The sequence below is a fragment of the Mastigoproctus giganteus genome, chromosome 14 (genome assembly GCF_048544385.1).
Source record: "Mastigoproctus giganteus isolate SK-2022 chromosome 14, ASM4854438v1, whole genome shotgun sequence".
NCBI classification, from domain to species: Eukaryota; Metazoa; Arthropoda; class Arachnida; order Uropygi; family Thelyphonidae; genus Mastigoproctus; species Mastigoproctus giganteus.
The window spans coordinates 37,428,998-37,451,244 of record NC_143588.1 but is presented as its reverse complement, the minus strand read 5'-3'; the positions used below and the strand labels follow the sequence as shown (position 1 = coordinate 37,451,244).

At 39.0% G+C, this 22,247-nt stretch overlaps 1 protein-coding gene across 3 annotated transcripts in view; it reads left to right on the top strand.

Annotated features, from left to right (window-relative positions):
• The window catches only part of LOC150075068 (protein disulfide-isomerase A5), a 755,693-nt gene that overhangs the window by 123,790 nt on the left and 609,656 nt on the right, over nucleotides 1-22,247 (top strand). For all 3 annotated transcript variants that reach the window (XM_090388976.1, XM_090388975.1, XM_090388974.1), the window contains one exon: nucleotides 11,436-11,481. In XM_090388976.1, the coding sequence (XP_090245102.1) occupies nucleotides 11,436-11,481 (46 nt within the window). The remainder of the gene's footprint in view (nucleotides 1-11,435; nucleotides 11,482-22,247) is intronic.

The window sequence follows — 22,247 nt, the reverse complement described above, 5'->3', positions numbered from 1 at the left end:
TTCTCATAACCATTATAACAATTTACGTTCCCCCAAACCAAGAATTACAAAAAAAAGACTTGGAAGATATATTAACTCAGTTACTTCCACCCTTCTGTATACTGGGAGACCTCAATGGACACAGTCCTATGTGGGGAAACACAGCCGTAGACCGGAGAGGAAAACAGATCGAAAAATGGATAGAACAGAATGACTTAACCCTGTTGAATGATGGCACACATACATACACGCATCTTCCATCGGGAAACAGCACAGCTATCGACCTATCATTATGCTCCCCAACATTATTTCCAATACTTGACTGGTCTGTATACAGAGATCCTCTCAGCAGCGATCACTATCCAATAATCATTTCCATGATATCAGGAACCACATGTCAGTCACGTAGAAATCCCAAATGGAAAGTAAATGAAGCGGATTGGGAAAAGTATAAATCCATTGTAAAATTAGATGCAGATATTATCAAGCAAAAACCGTTAGATGCAGCAGTACAATATGTAACAAATAAACTAATCCAAGCTGCTGAGCAGACTATTCCAAAAACATCACCACACCTTCCAACACATCCAAAACCATGGTGGAATGAAGAATGTTCACACGCTAAAAGAGAGAGAAATAAAACCTGGAATAATTTCCGAAGATGCCCCACTACAGAGAACCTAGTATTATTCAAAAAGGCACGAGCGCGAGCCACGTATGTTAGAAGAGCCAGTAGCAAAGCATCCTGGATAAAATTTGCATCCACTTTAACAAGTTCCACATCATCCCAAACTGTCTGGAATAAAATCAGCAAAATGAATGGCAGATACCAGATTTATCCACCTCCAATCCTAAACTGGAATGGACAAATCACTGCACAGCCTTCAGAAATAGCCAATGCACTGGGCGAAACCTTTGCCAAAATATCAGCAACCACATCATATACTCCTAATTTTCAAATATACAAGGCAAGAATAGAAAAACACAAACTGAATTTTTCCACAAGAAATGACGAACAGTACAACCTTCCGTTAACTTTCCACGAATTAAGAACAGCTCTGTCACAGACAAAGCAAAGTGCTGTAGGACCAGACCAAATTCACTACATGATGATTAAGGAACTTGACCACCAATCCCAAATAGCATTACTTGAACTGTTCAACAAAATCTTTCTAGAAAACCAGTTTCCAGATAGTTGGCATCATGCAATAATTCTGGCCTTCCCAAAACCGGGAAAGGATCTTTCTAATCCACGCAACTACCGTCCAATTGCTTTAACAAGTTGCCTAGGCAAAGTTATGGAAAAAATCATCAACGCCCGTTTAATGTGGTATTTGAACAGTAATAATCTTCTCAACTCGGCACAGCATGGTTTCAGGAAAAATCGCTCAACACTAGACCTACTTATAAAATTAGAAAACAGTATACGGAATGCCTTCATCCAAAAGGAACATCACGTCATGATCTGCTTTGATATAGAAAAAGCTTACGATACGGCATGGCGTTATGGAATCCTTTAAAACCTATACCTCCTTGGTTTACATGGACATCTTCCTAAATATATCCAAAATTTCTTGCAACACAGGACATTCCAAGTTAGGCTGCAGACAGTCCTTTCAAAGGTTTTCATCCAAGAAGGAGTGCCTCAGGGGTCTGTGCTTAGCACGACCCTGTTCGCTATTAAAATAAATACAATAACCGAGCAAATTCCAAGAATCGTTGACGCAGCTTTATACGTTGACGATTTCAGCATTTCCTATCACTCTCAGAATATGCGAAGTATAGAACGGCAGCTACAAGGAACAGTAAACAAAATAAGCAAATGGGCTCAAACAAATGGCTTCCGGATTTCCACACAAAAAACTGCGTGTATACACTTCTGTAGGAAACGAAACCTACACCCTGATCCTGAATTGAAACTTGACGGACATATTATCCCAGTAGTACCAAGCATAAGATTCTTAGGACTTATTTTGGATAAGAAACTAACATTCCTTGATCACATTAAACAACTCAGGCTTTCTTGCTTAAAGAAATTAAACATTCTCAAAGTTCTTTCCGCAACAACTTGGGGAGCAGATCGATATACACTTCTCAAACTTTATCGATCTATAGTTCGTGCCAAACTAGATTATGGAGCAGCTGTTTACGACTCGGCTAAACCAAGTGCTTTGAGATGGTTAGACCCCATACACCACAGTGCACTCCGTATAGCACTCGGCGCTTTTCGAACTTCACCTATACAAAGCCTTTATGCAGAAGCCCATGAACCTTCATTGGAGCTTAGACGACAGAACTTGTTATTGCACTATGCCGTCAAGATAAAATCTATCAGTGATCATCCAAATAGAGATTTTCTGTTTTCATATAACTGGGAAAACATATACCAAGCCCATCCACGGATGAATCGACCTGCCAACATCCGTCTGAAAGATTTACTACTAAGCCGAGAGCTTGATTATGGCAACGTAGCTACTGCAATTACACAGACCATTCCACCATGGTGCATAGCTCAACCCATATATGATATGTATTTTCAAACCTGGGGGAAAAACACCCTATCCAGAAAAAACTACCAGCAGTTATATGCAGCATACAAAGAACAATATCCACATCACACTTTCATATATACAGATGGGTCTAAATCAGAGACTTGTGTAGGCGCTGCAATTCATTTTGAGGATCGTACCGTCATCCAACAACTCCCAAAAGAATGCAGTATTTTTACTGCTGAATTACAAGCCATTTCAATGGCTATAAACCAAATCAAGCATAAACAGATAGCAAACAGCATTATTTTCACGGACTCGCTTAGCTCTGTTACTGCCTTGCAGAACGCAAATACCAAAACACACCCAATCCTACAACATATCCAATTTTCAGTATCAAAGGTATTACAAAGAAATCACAATATCAGAATCTGCTGGATCCCAGGCCACACAGGAATAACTGGAAACGAAAGAGCAGACAAAGCAGCAAAAGAAGCTTCCACATCTGATTATGCCTTTTATACAATGCCATATACAGATTACAAGTCCTTGATCCACCAAAGCAGTATAAAACAATGGGAAAAACACTGGCTAGATCAGACTAACAACAAACTTCGCCTAATAAAAGAAACACTTCGACCATGGTCTACTAGCTTCCGATCGAATAGACAGGAAGAAGTGATCCTCGCTCGATTGCGAATCGGGTATACACATGACTCACTGTTATCTACTCAGAGGTGAAGACCCCCCCCCTCAATGCCAAAACTGTCAAGTTCCACTGACTATACAACACTTCATGGTGAACTGTCCAAAATTTCATAGAGAACGTCAAAGAGCCTTTCGATCAATAATGAATAAACAAAACAATCTAATGCTTAAAACAATTTTAGATGACCGGCCAAATATAACCGAAGTTTTCTACTTCCTTAAGTTAACTGGATACTTTCAAAACATATAAAATTAATAGTACACCTTTTATAGAGACGCTACACAAATATATATAGCAAAGCCTTGGCTCTGCCATAAACCACAAGTAAAGTAAAAAAATGCTGATATACAAAACTCTCCTACCTAGGCTAGGCGCATTATAGCCTAAGCTGCTCTTGTGCCAATAGCTTGCAAATAACAACAACATATTTGGATCTTAGAAAAGCCTTTGATACTGTTATGCATGGAAGACTGCTGCAGAAATTGGAGCAGTCTGGCATTGGAGGCAAATTGCTGCTATGGATAAAGGGATGGTTGAGTGGGAGAAGTGCTGTTGGAACGAGTACAGAGAAGTGCAACAAGATTAGTGAATGGAACAAAGGGTTGCTCTTACGAAGAAAGTCCTAAGTTTTGTGAATTACTGTGTCTGGAGACTAGGGACATGCGAGGTGATCTGATTGAGGTGTATAAAGCCTTGAATGGTTTGAGCATGCTCAATACTGATGGGATTCTTCCTCTTGCTCAGAATAATCGCCTGAGAGGGCATAAATTCAAATTGAGGAAAGACTGTTGTAGGATAGATGTGTGGAAGTTTGCCTTTAGCCAGCAGGTGGTTGATTGCTGGAACAAACTTCCATCTGTTCCAGAAGTTGATAGCTTAAATAGATTCAAGGCCGAACTTGACAAACATTTGGAGCGAGTGGATGATTGAAATAAGGAGGTTTTTTTTTTGGCTGATGCTATATAAGCTTGCTTTCTTGCATCATGTGCCTGTGCTAATAAGGAAGGCAGTTGAGGTGGACGGAGGCAGCAGAGGAAGTAAGCAAACCCTTAACCATGATTGTGAGGGCATCTTTGTACTCAGCTGGTCACCACGGACTGGAGATGTGCAAATGTATCCGCAATTTACAAGGGGGGGGGATCGAAAGGTGAGACGAGTAATTACAGACCTTTTGGTATAAATTCTGTTCCGGAAAAATAATGGAGTCACTGATTAAAGAAGCACTGCAGGATCATCTAGACAAGACTGCAGTTATAGTTCAGACACACCATGCGTTTGTTAAGGTGAAGTTTTGTCTGACCATTTTGTTTGGATACTATAATGTGATCACAAACGAACTGGATGCAAAAATTAAATTTGATATTATATACTTGGATTTTAGAAAAGTTTTTGATACTGTTACATGTGGAAGATTACTCTTCAAGTTGGATCAGTGTAGTGTTAAGGGCAAGTTTCTACAATGGACAAAAGGAAGGTTGACTAGGTGAAGACAGAGTGTGGTAATCAATGGTCGCTGCTCTTTGTGGATTAATGTTATTAGTCGAGTTCCCCAGAGGTCTCTGTTGGACCCATTGCCGTTTTTTGTATTTTTGAATAATATTGATGGTGTATCAGGCTTAATATCCAAGTTTGCAGATGATATGAAGGTTGCTAAAGTTGTTAATGACAGTAGGGATGGTGTGTTACTGCAACTGGATCTGGAAAAGTTGAGCAGATGAGCTGAGAAAAGTGGCAACTGAAGTTTAACATTGACAAATGCAAAGTACTGCATATAGGTAGCAGACCTATATGCAGTACTTTGAACCCCAGAGTAATGTACTAACTGTGCAGTACTACACTGAGGGTAGTGGAGAATGAAAATGACTTGGGAGTAATTATGTAGTCAAATTTGAAGTTTTCTGAGTAGTGCAGACAGGCTGCAAGAGTAACTCATGAGGTCCTGTCAATGTTATATAGGAATTTTGCTAGCAGTTATGAGGACGTCATTATTCCCTCGTATAACGCAATGATCAGGCCACTCCTTGAGTACTGCATACCGGTCTGGAGGCTTAATTTACTAAAGATGTTGAGTGAGTAGAGAGAAGGGCAACGAGATTAGTGAGTGGAACAAAGGGTTGCTGTTACAACAATAGGCTTAACTTCTGCAAATTGCTGCCTCTGGAGACTAGGCAACCGCAAGGTGATCTCATTGTATTGTGTAAGGCCCAGAATTTTGAGCTAGCTCGATAGGCGCCTCTGTAGCGAGGTGGGCAGGAGCAGCAGTGCGTAGCACACACTTCTTGATTAGACTGGGGTTCGAGCCCGTGATCACCAAATACGGAGTATGCGGAAAGGTCAGGGAATGACCACCGCATATCACCGGAGCAATATGGCCTTAGTTGCTAATGCTTCTAAAACCAAATAACAATAACAGCTAGCTCGATGCTGATGGGATTCTTCCTCTTTCTTGGATTCCACACTTGAGGGGTCATAATTCAAATTGAGGAAAGTCAGTTGTAGAATAGATGTGCAGAAATTTTCCTTTAGCCAACGGGTGTTTGATTGTTGGAACAAAATTCCATCAGTCATTGTGGAAGACGACAGGTTAAATAAATTGAAGATTGAACTAGACAAACGTTTGGATGGGTGAAACTGGAAGGGGTTTTTTCTTTTTTTGCTGTTGCAACATATGCCTCTGCTAATATAATAATTACAATGGGTAGTTACTGTATTTCCCCATGTATAAGACGCACTTTTTTTCGAAAAATTTGGGGTCTAAAGACTGCATGTGTCTTATACAGTGGTTGTAGATTTTTTTTTTACTTGCATTTCCCGCTTTTTCGCCCTTGTTGTCTTTGCGCTCATTGTTTTCCACTTGTTACCGGTATATTAGGTTACGTTTTGCCACGTTCTGCCCAGAAATGGCTCAGAAAAGCACAGTATTTTCGTACTGTGCAAGTTAAAAGTGATCCAGTTTGCAAAAGTGAATGGAAATCGTGCTGCTGAACGTAAGTTTGGTCCTCCTCCAACTGAGAAAACAATCCGAGACTGGCTATGGAAAGAAGAAACCCTACTGAAAACGCCACGGCAGAAGAAGGCCATTAGAGGCAAGTCAGCAAAATGGCCTGATTTAGAGGGAATTGAAGATATGGATTGAGAAGCAAAGGGCAATTGCAATTCTTGTATCCACAAAGATGGTTCAGCATGAGGCAAGAAGAATTGCTGATGAAAAAGAAGTTACTGATTTCAAAGGAGGACACAATTGTGCTTCAGGTTCACGAGACGGAATGGACTAAGCATGTGTACACGCACCAGACTTCCCCAAAAGATGCCTGAAAGCTATGAGCAGAAGGTCCTTGAATTTCATTGTTTTGTCATTCAATGTCGGAAGACACATCAGTTTGAGTTGGGACAGATTGCAAATATGGACAAAGTCCCTCTTCAATTTGATGTCCCAAGTAACAGAACTGTTGATAAGAAGGGGGTGAAAACTGTAACTGTGAAGACAAGTGGACATGAAAAGAGACATTATACAGTTGTTCTAGCTTGTTGTGCCGACGGAACCAAGCTGCCTCCTATGCTGATTTTCAAACGCAAAACAATGCCAAAAGAAGACATTCCTCGAGGAGTGATTGTCCACGTTCATGACAAGGGTTGGATGGATCAGGAGACCTGGTGGGGTCTTAAGCAAATCTGCCCTATTGGTGCTTGATCAGTTCAGGGCACACATAACAAAAAATACAAAGAAGATTGCTGCAGAGCAAAAAACAAAACTTGCCGTCATATCTGGAGGCTTGACATCCCAGCTCCAACCACTTGATGTCCGCATTAACAAACCCTTCAAAGCTGCCACGAGAGACGAATGGAACCAATGGATGAAGTCTTCTGGGGACAATTTGACACCAACAGGAAGAGTGAAGAAACCAACTATAGGAGAAGTTTGTACCTGGGTGAAAGGATCCTGGGTTAATATCAAGATTGAGATCATTGTCAGGTCATTTAAGGAGTGTGGCATTTCAAATGCCATAGATGGAACTGAGGACAAGGCAATATATGAAGACAGTGATTTGTCATCAGACACTGATGAGGACAAGCTAATGGATGGGAGTTTTGACAGTGATGAGGAGTTGTATGAATTTTATGATGAATAAAACTTGAGTTCAATAACTTTATGTAATATATTTTTTTTCAAATTTCGGGCCCCAAAATTAAGGTGCGTCTTATACATGGGGAAATACGGTAAATGCGATTTTTAGACTAGTAATGCTGCTGTGGCACTTTAACTCCATATAATGAATATGTAACATATTCTGTGACATATAATGAATATGTAATAGGTATGTAAATAGGTTGGGTGACTATCTGAATGAAAAACAAAATGTTAAATCTCTGTGAAAATAACCCCTGCAAATCTATAGAGTGCTCAGGAAAAAAAAAAACTAAAAAACAGCAATATGTGGGTCTTCTGTTTCTGTAGCAAACTATACACAATAAATAGTAATAATAATAGAGAATAATATTTTGGATTTTAGTCATAAAGGATAGGCCAGATAGATGCTGAATAAATGTACTATTATTGCAAGAATATAGCCTACTGATTTCACAACAGAAAACCAGATTAAAACAATAGTAAAATGGGAGAAAAAAAAATTTATTGAATAAAATAAAAGTAAAATGAAATCAGAACTTGAGGAAAATAAGAAGTTACTCTTTCCAAGAAACATTTTCACCAATGAGGCAAAACATTATGACCGCTTATATAATATGACGTTGGTCCTCCCCATGCAGCCAAAACAGCTAATGGATGCTACAAGATTTCTAAATGTGCCTTGTGGTATCTGGTATCAACACATACCCAGCAGATTCAGCTCCTTTAACTACTGTAAGGTCTGTGGTAGAGATGTTGCTGGTCCAACACAAACCACAGATGCTCAATGCGATTGATGCCTGGGGAATTTGGAGGCCAGAACAATACCTAGAAGTCTTCCTCATATTTTGCGAACCAGTCTCGAACAATCCGGGCAGTGTGGCATGGCGCATTATCCTGCTGAAAGACAGCACTGCCAGAGGGGAAGACTGTTGCCATGAAAGGGTGTACCTAATCAGCAATGATGTTTAGGTATGTGGTAGATGTCATAGTGCCTGGCACATGGATTAGTGGACCCAGGTTATCCCAGCAGAACATCGCCCAAAGCATGACACTGCCATCACCAGCTTGTTTTAGTCCCACAGTGCAACCAGGTGCCATAATAATAATACTTCCCCAGAACTCCTTCACTTCCCCAGGTCGCCTCCGTAGCCAGGTGGGAAGGAGCAGCAGTGGGTAGCACACGCTTCTTGATTAGACTAGGGTTCAAGCCTGTCACCACCAAATACGGAGGATGCGGAAAGGTCAGGGAATGACATATTCCCGGAGCAATATGGCCTTAGTTGCTAATGCTCCTAAAAACCAAAATAACATAACAAACAAACTTCCCCAGGTAAATGACGCACATGTACCCGGCTGTCCACATAGTGCAACAGTAAATGTGATTCAACAGACCAGACTACCTTCTTGCAATCACTCATGGTCCAGTTTCGATGCTTGCATGCCCATTGTAGGTGCTGTCGCCAGTGAACCATGGGCACTTGGAGCGGCCTGCGGCTATGCAGCCCCATTTTCAGCAGTGTTCGATGTACTGTGTGTTGTGACACATTACTCCCATTACCAGCATTCCAATTACTGGCTGGTTGCACCACAGTCGCCCTGCTGTTGCCACCTACCATCCGGGAGAGCCTTCGCTCACCTCAAGCATCGATGAGCCATGGTCGTTCAACACCTTGCCTGCAGCTCATGGATTTCCCCTACTCGGACCACTTTTGGTAGGTACTAACCACGGCTGACCGTGAGCAACCCACCAGCCATGCCGTTTTGGATATGCTCTGACGCAGTTGTTTGGCCATTACAATTTGCTTGTCAAACTCATCATCATCTGCTGCCTTTCCCATCTGAAGAACAAGAGTAATGCTGATTAACAGAACTCAGTATCAGGTATTTTTTTATACCATGTCCCGACCTGCACATGTGCCATAGTTCACCTGCAGTTGCTTCGATTTGCATAACGACTCGCTGGTCATAATGTTTTGTCTCATTAGTGTATTTCTCTTGGAAACAATTTCTTATTTTTCTTTATTTGCTTTTCTTTTACTTTAATTTTAATTCCTTTTTAAAAATTTTAATTTTACTCTATTTCATTATCTCTGTATACATTAAAAAAGTTTTCCTCCCAGTGATATTTATTCGAGCCAATAGAAGAGGGTGGGACAATTACGTCACTACAAATGAGGGGGTTATTAATTACAAAAGTCATTTCCTGATTAGATTTTGATCAGTGCATTGTAATGTTAGCATATTAGTATAATGTTATTATTATTATTATTAGAGAGAGAGAGAGAGAGAGAGAGAGAGAGAGAGAGAGAGAGAGAGAGAGAGAAAAGTAGGGAGGAATCACCAAAAAAAGAGAAGAATGAAGAATGAAGAATGATAATAACCATCTCAGGACCCTAGGTGTACCAAGCCCATACTCACCAGATGGGAGCACCTGGGATTAAATTATACAATACAAATATTTACAAAAAACTAAACTATGTACAATCATAACTCTTCTATATCGGGAAGATGGGCACTTTCATCAGCTGACATTAATATACAAAAAACATTACAATGGAACATCAAATGAGGCAGGCATGGTCATGTAGTAGTAGTAGTATTAGACAGTGAAGCACGTGCATGAGGTTGATGAAAGTTAAATGGAAGGAACATAAATGGGTTACTGGGCAGAATCAGACCCTTGCTTTTGACAATGTAGAGCGTGTACATGGGATGCACATCAATGTTCCTCGCTTTGAAAGACAACTGCCTCCATAAGGTTCACCAACCTCGTGCACGTGCTTCACTGTCTAATACACAGCCATGCCTGGCATCATTTGATGTTCCATTGTAATGTCAGCTAATGAAGTGACCCAATATAGTTTATATATTTGTAAATAATTTAGTATTTTGTATAGTTTGTAAATATTTTAGTATTTGGTATAGTTTGTAAATATTTTAGTCCTGCTATTTCGGATACAACAGTATATTCCTCATACATTATGGAACCTGAAGCAAAAGGCCTTTTCCTAAATGAGCTATGTGAATGCAGGTAAATAATTGCATAGTGAATTGTGTAATTATTTACCTGCTTCTCTTCCCAATATAGTAGAGGTAGGTATGATTGTAAATAGCTTAGTTTTTTGTAAATAATTGTATCGTTTTGTATTGTCAACTCAGGTAAATAAGTGCATTGAGAATGCTACATGGTGGGGTAGCCAATGGGAGAAGAGAGATGCTGGTCACATGGTACAAGTGGGTGTGCCAATTCATCATCATCATTAGCCATTTTCAATCCATTGCAGGATGAAGGCCTCTCCAGCAAATTACGTCACTACAAATGAACAGGTAAAAAATTACATAGGTAATTTCCTGATTAGATACAGATCAGTGCGTTCCGACAGGTGTCTTTTACGTAGAAAAGATTTGACTTACTCTGTCATATCTACATTTTACATATAAAAGGTGTGTGGGCTGGCGAGCAGGGGGTAGGGCCCCCAATTCTTGTTATTATTATTATTATTATTCTTTTATTTATTTATTATTATTTTTTTTCTTTTAGTATTCTTTTAATCTGGATTCTTGGTGGATCAACAGTAGGCTATATGATTTCAATAATGGTAGATTTATTTGGCATCTACTTGGTCTAACCTTGGTCTTCAATTTATATTGTGAGCCATTTGTAATAAAAAAATTGTATTTTCATCCTCCCTATATTCGTGTGCCACATTGTTAACAGTATACCCAATAGGTAAAATATCTATGGAGATTAGATAGTTCCAATAGCATGTATTTTTTTTTTTATTATTATTATTTTTTTTCATGAATCAGTTTTGCTGTATTCTGAAAAAATAAAATAAGAATTTCCATGTTGATCAGAATCTTTATTCTGGTAACCTTTTATTTAATTAAATTATTCAGCAGCAGAAATAAATAATTAAGTAATTTGTCCATTAATAAAACCACTTTAGATTCTACCTTAAACCTAAGCAAGCAGAAGCCATGTGGAAGAGTGGGTCTTCTCTTAGTTAAATTTCAGTCAAATATTATGGATTGATTTACTTCACATTTATATTAGAAATGTTTTAATTCTTTTAATCCAGTAAGATTAAGAATAAATTTTTTTGATTGCGTGGTAATTTTCTTTCAGAGATGGAGAATTTCATAAAGATTATGATAGGAAAGAAGCAATTCAGGTAAAGAGGAATTAGTTTTTCTCTTAATATGTAAAGTATTCATATTGTTTACTTCCTCTAAAATTGTGATTTGAAAAGTTTTTTTTAGTCCAATATAGATCATAAAGGTTTTCATGAAAGACAATATTGCTAATCTATACTGTGGCTCTTCTTGTGTATTCACTGAAAATTTCAAGTTTGTAACTATTCTTCTCCTTCATTGAAGTGTGGAAAGTGAATGAAAATGGTAACTGTTGAAAGAATCAAGCACTATGCAGCCATTGAGTACATTTGTTTAAAGGGAATGTTGCTAAAAGAAATTCCCGAAGACAATGCAGCAAACGGGAATCCTTTGTTTCGTATATCGTGGTCCAAAACTGGGTTGCAGAATTTAAGCAAGACTGTTGAAGATGTGCCTCACATTCACCTCAACATCTCCCATGAATGAGCTCATGATATTGAGGTGAATGTTTTAGGAATGAAGATTTCTTCTAGGCGAATCCTTAAAGCACTGAATGCAGATCAGAAGCAGGAAAGTGAGGTGTTGAGATTGTGCAAAAGAGTGAGGTGATGCGATTGTGCAGCATTTGGAAGACGAAGCCTAGTTTTGGGGGTGGTATGTCACTATGGCCGAAAAATGGATGCACACTTCAGATCCGAAACAAAAGAATAATTGAAATAATGGAAGCATCCCTCTTTTCCCCACCTAAAATTTTGAGTGCAAAAGTTGGCTGGGAAAGTCATGGCATCCGTCTTCTAGGATGCAGGAGGAGGAGGAGGAGTGGTTGATTTTCTGGAATGAAGTGCCACTATCAATGCTGAGTATTATTCTAACCTACTGAGATGTTTCTGCAAGAAATTGAAGCTCAAGAGATGCAGAAAATTGGCCAAAGGAGTCATCTTTGGCCAATCTTTGTCTCTATCAAGACAGTGCACTGGTGCACACAGTGTTTGACTTGGGCAACACTGTGTGACAGCATCCATCCAACTATTTTCCATTTCCAAATCTTAAAAAAGGATTTGAAAGGACAGAAATTTTACAGCGACAATGCTTTGGTGGAAGCAGTCAACAACTGGTTTGAGTCAAAATCTTCTGAATTTTATTTGAGCCGGTTATGAAAGCTAATGGATCGTGCCAGAAAGTGTGTTGACTTAATGGGAGACCATGTTTAAAAAATAAATGGGTTTTCACAACTTTCCAGCATTCCTTTTATGAGAGGCTAGAAGCATTTCAACCTCCCCTCGTATTTTTGTTTTCTCAGGGTGCATATATATGTGTGCATGTGAAGGAGCATTTCATTGAAAGATTTTACCTAATCAAATCAGTTAGGGAGTATATTGAAGCTAATCTAATTCAACGTAAAACTGATGTTTTTCAAATTTATCATTAGAGGGCATTTGTCAACAGTCTTCATAATTTACTTTAATTGTTTATTATGCAATAACCAAAGTAATTATGAACTGGTGTCATGTATAATCTGTTCTACTAATAAGTTCCACATCTTGTCATATCACAGTGATCAGATTTTTCAAATCATAGTGGATTCTTCACCCCTTCCTCTTTGTAAACATTTTACACATGCTGAGCCTTCATAAAAAATGCCAACTGGGCAAGAGTATATCTTCCATTACATCCCATATGCTCTGTCCTCTTAAGAACAAGATGGTCAGTGTGTTTGATATTTACTTTCATAACATGGGACATGTCTTTCAAATTTAAAAAAAGGTGCTTTGATTTATTTCCATTCTCCTTCTCTCTCTTCCATAAACATTCAATATAAATGAGTTTATTTATAATTCACTGCCCATTATTCAAATTCTGCATCCCTTTAAGCTTGGGTGACGCCATGTCTCTGATATGCCTAAAATAATAAAGATGGTAAAAATAGTAGTTGATTAAAAAATATTCCACTTTTCCTGTACTTTCTAATTTTTCCAAATCAAGTAAATGGTCATTTGATAAAGTTTATTACTGAACAGTTTTCCCTACTTCAACTTAATATATGCAGATCCACTCTTTGGAAGACCAATGGTAGAATTTCAGCTGATGAAACACATCAACATGTAACATGAGTGTGAGCAATTAACAGTGGAATCAGTTAACAGTGACTTTTTTTGTCTTTTCAACTACTTTGATCAATAACCTATCAGTTTCCTTGTGAACTTACAGATGTGCATGCTCACAGGGTGAAAACCCAATTCCAAGAGAATGCAGCAGTATTAAGAAGATAAGGTCATGGTTACTGAACACCAAGAGATGAATGCTATTTGACTAACTGTTCATCAGAAATCAAGGTTGATTGCTATGGAACTGAAAGGAGAGTTCTCTGTAGCCACAAAAGTCATACCATATGAAACTATCTTCACCAAAGAGGGCTTTAGCACACCAATGGCTTATATTCTTGTTCTTTGGAATTTCTGGCACATCAGATACTCAGTCAATAGAGAGGTGGAACTAGTTTGCATTCAACTAACTGAAAGTCACCATGGAACCAATACAGCCTAGGTTCAAAGAACACTTGAGTCCATAATCTGAATCCAGACTCGTGTTTGAGTCCACATCTACATGCAACTCATAATATGATTGTTACCTGGTGAGAATGTGACACTTGAACAATTGTTCATCATTACACAATGAGTCGACCGGGCTAGCCGAGTGGGTCAAGTACCTGCCCGGCAACCCAAAGGTCGCGGGTTCGATTCCTGCCTCGGGCTTGGATCAAAGTACTGCAAAAACCTTGGGAGGTGCAATATGGCCACAGAAGCCGATGCGCCAACAACTACCAAATCAAAAAAAAAAAAAAAAAAAAATCATTACACAATATTAATCAGTTTGGTAATCACTTCTCAATTATGGCTGGTTAGAGAAAGGCTGTATCACACAACATCTGAGGAAAGACTACTATTTACGAATAATACCAGTAAGATTAGAGAAGGATTGGTGACTGGGAGTGGGGGGAGAGAACATTTGTTCCCTTTTCATTTTGTGTGTGTGCTTACAAAGTGTTTGCCTCATAAGCTAAAATGCTACCCATCTACATATTATAAGAAACCAAAAGTGCAAAAACATAGATAGATAAAAAAAAAAGAAAGAAAAAAATGTTTAACCAAATATCTGAATGATTGGAATAAAGAGGACATACTCATAGTGTCATATGTGCCTGTTTTCAGTCTCCAGGGTTTCCCCATATGCTGCTGTCATCAATACTTGGGTATGCCCATATGCTGTTGTGTCACCACATTCCAACTTCACAGCCAGCCAATGCTAGCTCTGAAGTTGTAGTGTGAGTTTAAGGATGAGGTGTATTATAAGCTGGCAACTAAGGGTGCTAAGAATCTCTGGGTACGACCAGGCTGCCATGCACGGAAACTGAACTTGGCCTGTTATAATGTAAGATCACTCATTGGTGAAGACAGGATATTAGAGCTGGAAAAGGAATTAGAAAATGTGAATTGGAATATCATTGGTTTGGCTGAAACAACAAGAAGAAATGAATCACTTATAAGTTTATCAAGTGGAAATCTGCTGTACACCAATGGAAACAGTGAAAGGAGTAAAGGTGGAGTTGGGTTTCTGGTCCATAAAGATTTTAAAAACAACATTTTGGAATTCAAAAGTACATCACCAAGGGTGTCAAGACTAATACTCAAGATTTCTAAGAGGTACAAGCTAAAGATTATAATGATTTATGCACCAACATCGAGCCATGATGATGAAGAGATTGAAGAAATGTACACCGAAATTATTATTATTATTATTATTATTATTAGCCATATGGTACAAGGAAGCCTGAGGCTTATGCTGCACCAGCCAAAAAAAAATTTCTGAATTACCCTGTGAAAGAGAGAGAGAGAGAAGGGAATCACCAAGAAAGGGAAGAATGATGATATCCAGCTCAAGACCCTGGGTGTGCCAAGCCCATACTCACCAGATGTGAGCCCCTGGGGTAAGTATCTTTGGTAAAAAAAATTGAGTATCTTCTAGATGAGCAGAAAACCCACTGCACTATTATTATGGGGTACTTCAATGCTAAGGTTGGAAAAAGACAAAACAACACAGAAAGGGGAACTATAGGAATTTTGGAATTGGCGAAAGAAATGAAAGAGGTGAAAGACTTGTGGAATTTGCAGAATCTCAAGGACTGTCAGTAATGAACACTTTTTTTTCAAGAAAAGGGTGAACAGAAAGTGGACATGGAAGAGTCCAAATGGATTAACTACTAACGAAATCGACTTCATCCTCACTAACAGAAGATATATTGTGAATGATGTTACCGTCCTGAACAAGGTAAATGTTGGAAGTGATCACAGAATGGTAAGATGTACACTTGATATAGATGTAGGAAAGGAAAGGAAAAAACAGACTCGAATAAATAATACAAAGGTCTTTGAGATAACAGAAGAGGAGAAAAAGCAGTATGTACTGGAACTTAAGAACAAGTTTGAGCTTCTGCAGACTGCTCAGGACCAAGATATCGACAAGGAATATTACAACTTTCTGAAAGTGATAAAGCCCAAAAAACCTATAGGGAAAAAGAAATCCAAAGAAGAAAAAATTAGTCAAGAAACACTTGTCATGATGAACCGAAGACAACAAATGAAGAGCAAGAAAAACACTGACAGGGAGAAAATTGAATATACTGAGTTTTGCAAAACCATTAGAAAGAGGCTTAGAGAGGACATAAGAAGATTTAATACAAGAAAAGTAGAACAAGCATTAAGGGAAAACAAAGGATTTAAATCAGCAGCCATGAGCAGTAATACAGAAAGACAAATGATACTGAAACTGAAGAATAGCGATGGTGTACTTATAAACAGCAGAGAAGACATAATTCAAATCGCAGAAGACTACTGTAGAGAATTATACAAGGAGCAGGGGAATGATGCCAGCAGTGGGGAAGATGGATTGCAAAGTAGCAACACATATTACATACCCGATATTCTTCTTGATGAGGTAGAACATGCATTGAAGAAAATGAAGAATCAGAAAGCCCCGGGAGGAAGAGACATAACACAAAAACTGTCAAGGCTCTTCACAACGTGCATTAGAAAAGGTGTGACGCCTAAGCAGTGGAATAATGCAATCATAGTTTTGCTGCATAAGAAAGAAGATAAATCAGAAATTGTAAATTATAGACCAATTAGCTTGTTATTCCATATCTACAAGTTGTTCACAAGGGTCATTACTAACAGATTAGAAAGAATACTTGATGAGAATCAACTGAAAGAGCAAGCTGGCTTTGGGACAGGATTCTTAACTATGGATCATCTTCACGTAATATCCAGCTAATGGAGAAAGCAAATGAATATAAAACACCATTATGCCTGGCATTTGTGGATTATGAAAAGGCATTTGACTCCATACAGCACAAGGCAATGTTTTGGGCACTGGAAAGACAAGGCATAGATACCTGATATATTATGATTTTGAAGAAAATATATGAGAATGCTACCTCCTTTATTAGACTAGACAAAGACAGTAGGAAATTTAAAATCGAGAAAGGAATTTGACAAGGAGACACAATATCTCTGAAGCTGTTTACTGTTGCCCTTGAGGAACCTTTCAGAAGATTAGACTGGTCGCAGAAAGGAGTCAATGTGAACGGAGAGTACCTAAACCATTTATAATTTGCAGATGACATTGTGGTCATAAGCCACGATCCCAAAGAATTAGAAGAAAATCTTAATCAGTTATGCAGAGTTAGTAAGGATTTTGGACTAAAGATGAATATGTCTAAAACAAAGTAATGATGAACAAGTATGCCACAGAAAGGGAAATAATGATTGAAGGAGCAGTAATTGAAAAGGTGGAGTCATATACTTATCTGGGACAAGTTATTAGCTGTAATAATGATAAATGGCTGGAAGTCAAGAGAAGAATAAATTTTGGATGGATAGCATTCAGGAAATATAGTCATATACTGAAGAGCAATATCCCAGTTTGTTTGAAACGTAAAATAATGAACCAATGTATACTCCCCATCATGACTTTTGGAAGTGAAACTTGGGCACTCACCAAAAGAATGGAAGAGAAGCTGAGAACTACACAGCGAAGAATGGGACAAATTATATTGGGAATCAGACTGTTATATAAGAAGAGAAACACATGGATTAGGCAGCAAACTCAAGTAAAGGACATTCTTATCAAAACTAAAGAACTAAAATGGTCTTGGGCAGGACAAATAGCTTGAAGACATGATGACAGATGGACTAAGAAAATAACAGAATGGTATCCAAGAGGAGCTTGAAGAAAACCTGGAAGACAAAGGCGGAGATGGATAGATGAAATTCATGAGTTTGTGGGTAGTAAATGGATGGCCAGTGCTCAAAACAGAAGGAACTGGAAAGTTGCTGGAGAGGTCTTCATCCTGCAGTGGATTGAAAATGGCTGATGATGATGATGAAGCTGGCAACTGAAAACTTAGCAGCCAGGGAGTGGCAAACACCTGGTTGGCTGCCTCCCATCTCTTGTTCTTTTCCATGAAGAGGCGTGCCAGATTCTGCAGTTAAGGGCTCTTGCTAGGCTTCCCAGAGAATTATGGAAAAGCTCAGATGAAACATAGAATGGGTGGGGATGGAAGAATGAGACATTCCCTTGGAAGTTGGAAGATATTAGATACTTAAGAAGTAAAGTTGAGAGAACAGACAGTAGCATCCATTCACCCCCAGGAGTTTAGCATATCAAAGCCATGTGCTTGGAAAAATCCCACTCCGGAATACTAGGGTTCACTATTATTCTATCCCCACTGGGGTTAACAGAAGCCCGCTATGAGAACAGCTTCAGAGCTGGCAGGTGTGTAGAGGTAAATCCCACTCAGCAGTAGGTCCTACCCCGAAATGGGGTCAGTTGTCAGTCCATTAGTGTCAAAGTCAAGAAGTCAATGCAGGTTCATGAGCGATGAGTTCCAGAACCTTTGCTGGATGGAATCCACCAAAGATTCTGGCATATGAACAAATCATTGAAGAGATTGTCATAAGTAGGAACTTGGTCCTGCGTGAATAGAGAATTCCAGTGCAGTCTGAAGAAAGCAACAGGTCAGATGAAGATGGGATACTCCAGCCCGTGAAGTTGAATTCTTTGCTTGAAGCCTTTAGGCAAATTGGGAGAATGCTAGGAAGTTCTCTTTCGTGGTAATCAAGGAAGGAGAATCCTCTGTCATCTGAATGTGGAGGCTGAAACAAAGAAAAAGGCAAAGAAAGGGCATCATGTAATACATGTTCCAAGGTTTCGACTTTGTTAAAAATTGCAATTTGCAGTTGGAGAGAGAGAGAGAGAGAGGCCAAGGTCGTGAAGTTTTGCATTCATTTTGCCATGTCCAGAGATGAGGTATATGGCCTGAAGTCCTGGGTTGAACCATTTGAGATGATGTTTACTAAACTCTTGCACCTTTGGAAGAAGCCTAAAGGTAGCCCTGCCCAGGGCATTCCTGTTGCCAGTAGGTCACTATCTCTCTTCTGCTTCTGGTTTTTGATGTGAAAACATCTTTGGCAGCACCTACTAAATTTCGGACTAAAGTAAAACCAATTTGTCATGGTTTTGCGACACGGAAATGATGTGTCGCAAAATTGTGAGAGAATAGAATTCCAAGGGGACAAAAGAGGTGTCAATAATGGAAGTGACATTATTTACAGTTTGGCGACTTAATCGACAGTTTTGCTTGGGAATGAAGTCAATTGATGTCATTTCTAGTTTGTCGATCAAATCGACAAACTGGAAATGATGTGTCACAAAAGATTTTGTGAATTTGAAGCTCCATTCGTGTGACAAGGCATGAATGGTGCTTCAAATCGACGTCTGTCATTTATCCAACGTTACTTTCTTGTAACATGTGAATATACGTTTGTGAATTTGAAGCTTGATGCTCCTGAAACCCTACTAGCGGAGACAGACACCATCATGTTGAACATTGCGATGGTGACTTCTTTGCCGAATTGATTGACGATCTCACCCAAATGATCTTTGGAGGCGTTATTTAGCCACAGCAAAGTGTGTGTGGACTACCGCAATGTTGAAATTCTATGCACTTGAAAAAGTTGACCATAAAATTGACCAAACGGGCTATAATGTTTTGACTGCAGTCTGTTCATAATTACATCCACAATCTTCTTGAAGTATATCTCACAAGTTACGGTGTCTTTGTTTACTAGCATTGCCTTATGCATGGAGTCCATGTTGCTCACATCGTCCTCACTAATATCGTGCCTCTTATTCTGTTTTTGTAACTTGTAAAATAGCTGCAGCAAGCACTACCAACCTATTTCATTGGAATTCAAAGTCAAGAACTTTATAGGTTTACCGAGCTGTCTAATCATAGCAAATAGATTGCATTTGCATTGAGCCCAGTAGTGGATCAAATTTGGAATTGTCCTTAGGAAGGCCAAATTGTTTTCGATACAGCTGTTAATGTATTCTTGAGATTGAAATTGTTTGTGGGTCAGGTTTGTATCTTTACCTACGTATTTGAAAGCCACTGTCAAAGGGTCTCTCTCGTTCTCAATCTGGTTAACTTCATTGCTACATAAAGGAGGTGATATGGAGTAACACCGCATCAGTCAGATCGTCTGAGCTCGCTATTTGCCATCATGAATGGAGTCACACGTAAATTCTCTCTGAACCCTCTGAATTGTCCAAGATAAATGCCGGGAAAGGAGTGTTCCTCTGCATGCTTGTCAAACAGTAAGCTCTGCAGTACGTTAGTTTCTCCTGGGACAATTCTAAGATATTTATCATTGCTCCACAACAACATTTGCTCTTGGGCGATGAGACTTTCCTTGATCGGAACCGCTTTGCTTGTCGTCTTTAGCTAAATTAATTTCTATGTGGTTGTCATCAAAGAATGGCTGATCTATTGTGATTTGATACAATCGAGAGAGAGGGGTGTCGACCAAATATTGAAGCCACGCTTTAACCACTTGCTTTCTTACTAACCTGATCAAACAGCTGGACTTGTATATTTTCTTGAATGTTATATGCACAAATAAGGTGCCTGAGGCACGCATATGAACAATATGGCATACTGGGCCAAGTGATCAATGTGCCCATTTCAGCCAATCTCCCTTGGCAAGCAATGGACCATCATGTTGACTGAAACAGGCATATTGATCTCTTGGCCCAGAATTCCATATTGTCCGTATGTGTGTCTCAGGTGCCTTATTTGTATGAATGGTAAGCAAGGAAAAATAAGCCTCTCTGTCACTAAATCCAACTTTGGTAAATAAATGTGATGGAATTTCTGGGTAGGCAACCATTCATCTTAGATAGTGCTGGAATGGTGTTGTTGTTAAGTGATCCCTGCAGCTATTACACACAAGGATCCCGTCGACGTCAACATTGAGAAATGCAGTGCATATCAATTGTGCCTCTTTAGCAGCTGGTTTCTTTGTGTCGTTTTCGAACCATATACGGTCGCAAATGTAGCATACAGAACAGCAGTCTTTTTCATAAATCTCCCTTCAAACTCTTGATGTGCTATTCTTATGTAAATAGTAGTCGGTGTAAGGAAAAGGAGCTTGATCATTTAAACTGATCTGCTTTGCAACTGGAGAAATGTTCCGTTGTATATAATACTGACTTCGGATACATTATTGTTAGTTGGAGCGGCAACGCTTGATTTTCTGTTTGTCTTTTAAGCAATCATGATAGTCTGTCATTCTTATGCACTCATTGCTACCTCCATTTTTATTTTCTTAGATTGGCTTGCTCGATACTCTCGACAACGCTCTACATTTGACTTTGGGATCGTTGAACACAAAGGCTATAGCAGTATGGCATTCAGCCCTTTTCGCTATTTCACTCATCAGAAAATTATTGAGGAAAACATCTGTAGTGGCACCTAACAATGGAATGTAACATAAATGCATATTGCAATGTAAATACTTCACAATCATACTATTCAACAAATCAGTACTTAGGCGATTGGCTAAGTACTGATTTGCTAACCTTTTCCAAATGTTGATTCACTAGAATAGCAGGCATGAGCATAAAATGTGGCATCGTTCATACTAAATATTTGGGATTGAAATATCAGGCTGATGGTGCTAATGTCACTAATGTTGATTTGGTAGAGTAAGTATCGGGCATGAGCATAAAATGTTACGTCATTCGTAACTTCAGTTCTAGCTGTTTGATTTCAGAATCAGCCCGGCTTATTCATCTGATCGTGGCTGTGTATTTTCTTATTTTAAGAAAATATGCAGCTTTGATCAGATGAATAAGCTGGGCTGACTGGTCTGAAGCACAAGCCCTTTCTAATCTGCAAAGCATTATTCATATGCCAATTGTCTGCTATGGAGCCTCAATATGGTGTGCTAGAACAACACTAGAGTGGATCAGGCGTAAACTCGATTCAATTCAGCGATTTATGCTTCAGTCTGTTACCAGGGTGTGCCACTCAGTCAGCACCCCTGCACTCCTAATAGTTGCAGGATTCTTGCCCCTCTACCTGGAAGTAGTGAAAAGAGGCCTCTTCTAACACCACAAGAAAGGCATTACCACCCAACTACTGGATCTGCATCTAGAACAGTGTTTCTCAATCTTTTGATGTGAAAATATCTATGGCGACACTAGAGTAAAATTGATTGGTAACAAAATTTCTTCTAACAGAAATGACGCAATTGATTTTTAATGAAATTTTTTTTATGGAAATGAAGCAATTTGACATCACTTCCTATTTGGTGGCTGTTAGATTTTAAATGACACGAATGATGTCACTTAAGTGGTGCTAATGATGTTAACTCAGTCACTAACATTGATTCGGTAGAGTAAGCAGTGGATAGTAATATTATGC